The 5,426-nt window shown below is 42.1% G+C and overlaps 1 protein-coding gene and 1 non-coding gene across 4 annotated transcripts in view; both read left to right on the forward strand.

The window, feature by feature from the left end:
* Khdc4 (KH domain containing 4, pre-mRNA splicing factor) overlaps window positions 1-5,426 on the forward strand; it is a 24,955-nt gene that overhangs the window by 8,992 nt on the left and 10,537 nt on the right. For all 3 annotated transcript variants that reach the window (XR_607992.3, XM_008853928.3, XM_029556880.1), the window contains exons 5-8: window positions 1,840-1,892; window positions 2,377-2,540; window positions 4,415-4,626; window positions 5,186-5,246. Coding sequence is in view for 2 of the 3 variants with exons in the window: in XM_008853928.3 (XP_008852150.1) it covers window positions 1,840-1,892; window positions 2,377-2,540; window positions 4,415-4,626; window positions 5,186-5,246 (490 nt within the window). In the remaining variant the exon portion in view is untranslated. The remainder of the gene's footprint in view (window positions 1-1,839; window positions 1,893-2,376; window positions 2,541-4,414; window positions 4,627-5,185; window positions 5,247-5,426) is intronic.
* Window positions 2,791-2,919, forward strand: LOC115068080. Its single transcript, XR_003847463.1, has one exon.

A 5,426-nucleotide genomic window follows, 5' to 3' on the forward strand; every position in this document is an offset into this window, starting at 1 on the left:
TCTTTCAGGTTATTTCTTTTCCTTTACCTCCCTGTTTCCTTTCCATTATCCTGGTTCCTGTAGTTATGTCTGGTTGCAAACTTATTTATCAGAGTCTGGTTCTTTTTTTACGAAATTGTTTTTGTTTATTTTATGTGCATGAATGTGAGTGTCTGCATGTATGTAAGCATACCCGTGATGTCCAGTGCCTGTGGAAGACAGAGAGGGTGTCAGATCCCCAGGAATTGGAATTACAGACAGTTGTTAGCCACCATTTGGGTGCTGGGATTTGAACCCAGGTCTTCTGCAAGAACAACCAGTGCTCTTCACCACTGAGCCATCTCTCCGGTCCCTAAAATTGTTCTTAAGTTAACATTAAGTTTCAGCACTCAGTTTTAAGCATTGCATATTAGAATTGGTCACCCATTTAACACTTTAGGTTTGGCCACCTTGGGATCAGCTTTTTTGGAGGGGGGCATGTGTGGGGAGCAGAGGACAACATTGGGTATTGTCTTAGGAATTTTTTTTTAGACAAGGTCTTACTTTGTTAACCCTGTTTGGTCTGGAGCTCCCTGTGTAGCCTCAGCTGGCCTGGGACTTGCTGTATTGAGCAGGTTGATCTTGAATTTAGAGATCCATCCCCTTCCTTGCTTCTGCTGGGATTAAAGGTGTGTGTCATCACACTCACATCAAAATCCCTTTTTTTTTAAAGTATTTTTAAAATTTAGAGTGTGTTGCCTGCATGCATGTAAGTGTAACCATGTAGTTCAATGCCCACAGAGGTCAGAAGAAAGTATCAGATCACCTGGAACTGGAGTTTTGGACAGTTGTTAGCCACCGTGTGGGTGCTGGGATTCAAACTGGGGTCTTCTGCAAGAGCAGCCAGTGTAGCCTCAGCTGGCTTGTCACCTCACACTCACTATGTAGACCAGGCTGGCCTCGATCTCAAAGATCTCTCTCTCTGCCTCCTGAGTGCTGGAACTAAAGTCGAGTTCCACCATGCTGGGCTAGGATCCCTTTTTTAAGTCAGGGTCTCTCACTAAGCCCCAGCTCCAGGGACCTAACTGTCTCTACCTCCCCAGTGCTGGGATTACAAGCCATTTCTACCATAACTGGCTTTTTTTTTTTTTTTTTTTATATATATTTTTAATTTATTATTTTTATTTTTATTTTATGTGTATGAATGTATTGCCTGCATGTGAGTGCACCTGTGTTCTGCAATGCCACAGAGGTCAGTAGAGGGCTTCGGATTCCCCTGGAACTGGAGTTAAGGATGGTTCATAGCCGCCATGTGGGTGCTGGGAATTGAACCGGGGTCCTCTGCAAGAGCAGTCAGTGCTCTTAACCACTGAGCCATCTCTCCAGCTCCCTTTTTTGTTTTTTTAATAATAATTATTTGTTTTCTTTTGGTCTTTTTGAGACAGGGTCTTCCCATAGCCCCAGCTGTTGTGGAACTCACTGTGTAGACCAGGCTGGCCTTGAACTCACAGAGATCTGCTTGCCTCTGCCTCACGAGTGCTGGGATTAAAGGCGTGCACCACCACACCACACCAACACACCACACGTGTGTGAGTGTATTGCCTACATGTATGTCTTGCATTGCCTCAGAGGTCAGAAGAGGCCTTCGGATTCCCCTGGAACTGGAGTTAAGGACGGTTTACAGCCGCCATGTGGGTGCTAGGAATCAAACCCGGATCCTCTGCAAGAGCAATCAGTGCTCTTAGCCGCTGAGCCATCTCTCCAGCCCCATAACTGACTTTTTTCTAAAGTGGGTTATAGGGATCAAATATGGGTCCCTCCCTTTAATAACTGAGTTACCTCCCCAGCCCTGGGATCAGCTGTTCATATTTCTCTTTATAGGGATCGTCCATTGTATCTTCATGTTCAGGGCCAGACACGAGAATTAGTGGACAGTAAGTAATTTTTGACTCAAATGTGACTTCTTGCAAAGAACAATGTACAATGCTGTGTATAACATTAGCATACTGTCTCTGATAACTGGTCTTTAATTGTTTTTATGTGTACGAGTGTTTTTCCTGTATGTTCATAACTGTACCACATGCACGCAAAGCCTGTGGAAGTCAAAAGAGGGAGTCGGGTACCTTGGAACTGGAGTTACCGACAGTTTGTTAGCAGCCATGTGTGTAGTGGAAACCAAACTTGGGTCCTCTACAAGAGCAGCCGGTGTTTTTAACCACTGGGTTATGGGCATTTAGAGAGATGGGAACTTCATATATGGATAATTTAAAAAGACAAAGAGACAGCTCATTCTTTGATATAGTTTATTTATTGTGATGGTAAAGATTGAACCCAGGGCCTCCTGAATGCAAAGGAAGCACTAACAGAGCTATATTTCCAGCCCTTTGGTACAGTATCTTAACTGTTATTTTTCTGTAGGAGCTGTAAACCGAATCAAAGAAATAATCACCAATGGAGTGGTGAAGGCTGCCACAGGGACAAGTCCAACTTTTAATGGTGCAACAGTCACTGTCTATCACCAGCCAGCACCCATTGCTCAGTTGTCTCCTGCTATTAATCAGAAGCCTTCCTTCCAGTCAGGGGTAGGTTTTGGCAAGAGATTGCTCTGTAAAAAGGATCTGTGCAAGATAATATTTAGGAAGAAAATAATGCTGAAATTCCAGAGAATGACCTGCTGTTAGTTTTCTGTAACATTATAGACTATGTAATAGACATCAAGTAAAGACCTTCATATTGATAAGATCTAGAAAGGGGGATTGATAGAGCAAAGGGAATACAGATTGTACAGTGTGAAGATACTGGCTTTAATTTGCATTTGTAAGCTTGACAGTAACCGGAGGACCAAGAAGGCTGAGTCTGATGAAGCAAGACTTTGCTGATACACTCCTCCTAGAAAAAGGGGTGGGGAGAGCAGCCCGTACTAGAGAAGAATCACAGGGCTGACTGTCCTACCCGACATTTTCCAGCACATTCTGCTATACTTTTTTGATGAATTTAACGATGAAGAGAAGTGGGTATGTTTTGTCAACATTGAATTCTGGTGGGTTGGTTTATTTCAAATAACTTACTGACTAGAATAAGGTCTGTTTTGTAGGTAAGATAAGTAGATACATGAACATGAAGGGTTTTGGTTTTTGTGGTACTGGTAAATTTGCATGTGGTCTTGATTATGCTGTGTAAGTACTTTCCACTAAGCTATTCATGTAGCTCCAGAAGTTTATTTATTTATTTATTTATTTTTGGTCTCCCTGTAGCCCCAGCTGGCCTGGGACTCACTATATAGACCACGCTGGCCTTGAACTCACAGAGATCTGCCTGCCTCTGGGAATAAGGCATGTGCCGCCATGCCTAGCTCCAGAAGTTTATTTTCTAAACAGCTCAGACTGGTTTCAATGACTTTGAACCTTTGATATTCCTGCCTCTGCTTCCTAAGTGCTAGAGCTATAGGCATGTGTTATGATGCTTGGTTTTTTATTCAGTGCTGGGGATCAAACCCAGGACTTGATGCTTGGTAGACAAACACTGCCAATTGAGGGATATCCCCAGCACCACAAATTTAAGTGTCCCAGCTACGCATGGTGGCACACACTTTTAATGCCAGCACTCAGGAGGTAGAGGCAGGCAGATCTCTGTGAGTTCAAGGCTACCCTGGTCTCCATAGTGTGTTCCAGGCCAGCTGGGACTATAGGTAGACCCTGTCTCAAAAAAATTTAGGTGTCCCAGTTTGGTCTTGTATTTCACTATGTAGCCAAGGATGACCATGAACTTTTTTTTTTTTTTTGCCATTTATTTATTTATTTATTTATTTATTTATTTATATTTTTATGTTTACATGTGTTTTGCCTGCATGTAGGTAAGTGCACCCATGTTGTGCAATGCTCACGGGGGACAGAAGAGGCTGTTGGATCCCCTGTAACTGGAATTACAGACAGTTGTTAGCTGCCATGTGGGTGCTGGGATTTGAACCTGGGCCTTCTGCGAGAACAACTGGTGTTCCTAACTGTTGAGCCATCTCTCCAGCCCCAACCATGAACTACTTATACTTCTGCTCCCATCCCCCTTGTGCTGGGAAGGCCATATGCCATGGTGTCCCTTTTATGCTGGTAATTGAACCCAGGGTTTGTGTATTCCAGGCAACTGAGCTATATCCTCAACCCCTAAAATTCTTACTGAAGTTCCTTGAAAGCTGGGCATGGTGGCAAAGGCCTAAAATCAACACATAGAGGCTGAGGCAAGAGGATTGAGAGTTTGAGGCCAACCTCAGTGACAGCAATTTCTAGTACTGTTGAGCTACATACCAAGACCCCTGTCTCATTTAAAAAAAAAACGAAAAAGCAAATCTTGGTGGAGATCTATATGAGAGTAAAAGTAGAGGGTCGTCCTGTTTTTGTGTGATAATTTTATACAAGATTAGGGTTTCATCATATACTAATCAAGGTATTCTGTTCTTTTACAGATGCATTATGTTCAAGATAAATTATTTGTGGGTCTAGAACATGCTGTACCCACTTTTAATGTTAAGGAGAAAGTGGAAGGTCCAGGCTGCTCCTATTTGCAACACATTCAAATTGAAACAGGTGCCAAAGTCTTCCTACGGGGCAAAGGTTCAGGCTGCATTGAGCCAGCCTCAGGCCGAGAAGCTTTTGAACCCATGTATATTTACATCAGGTATGAATAGAAGCAGAGTTGTTCAAATCTTTGTCAGTACAGACTGGAATGGTTCAGAAAGAACAAAAGAAAATGGGCTTAATTGTAACATGAGAGGAAAAAACAGGAGAATTCTATAATTTGTTAATAAAAATACAGAATTACGGGGGTGAGAGATTACTCGGATTAAAAGCACTTGCTGCTCTTCTAGAGGACCTGAATTCATATCCCAGGTATACACATCAAATGTCTCACAACTGCCTATAACTCCAGCTCTAGTGAATCTGATCCCCCTGTACTGTACTCTGTGGACACCTGCATACACATGACATAGGCTCAAATACACATACATATGTACATTAAAAAAAAAAATCACAAAAAGGTAAAAAAGTTCCATTACCCAGAGAAGTGGTCCAATAAAATATATGTAGTGATATTAGTTACATTAAGACTTAGGTTTTTTTGTGTTCCTATTTGATGACTTTTCAAAGGGCTAGATTTGAAGGCTTAATGAATATAATAAAGTAAATTTATATAGTAGCATGAAAAGAGAAATTAGGATTATTCTTTTTCTTTGTAGTCATCCCAAACCAGAAGGCCTAGCTGCTGCCAAGAAGCTCTGTGAGAATCTCTTACAAACAGTGAGTTTTTACGTGTGGGTTACACTGTTTTCTTTTTAGTTTGTTTGGTTTTTCTGCTTCTTCCTCCCAAATACTGGGATTAAAGGTGTCTGCCACCATATCCATCACAATTGTTTTATGTATGTAACCTACACCGTGTGTGTGTGTGTGTGTGTGTGTGTGTGTGTGTGTGTGTGTGTG

This window comes from Nannospalax galili, unplaced genomic scaffold (assembly GCF_000622305.1).
Source record: "Nannospalax galili isolate Female #2095 unplaced genomic scaffold, S.galili_v1.0 scaffold591, whole genome shotgun sequence".
Classification (NCBI taxonomy): domain Eukaryota; kingdom Metazoa; phylum Chordata; class Mammalia; order Rodentia; family Spalacidae; genus Nannospalax; species Nannospalax galili.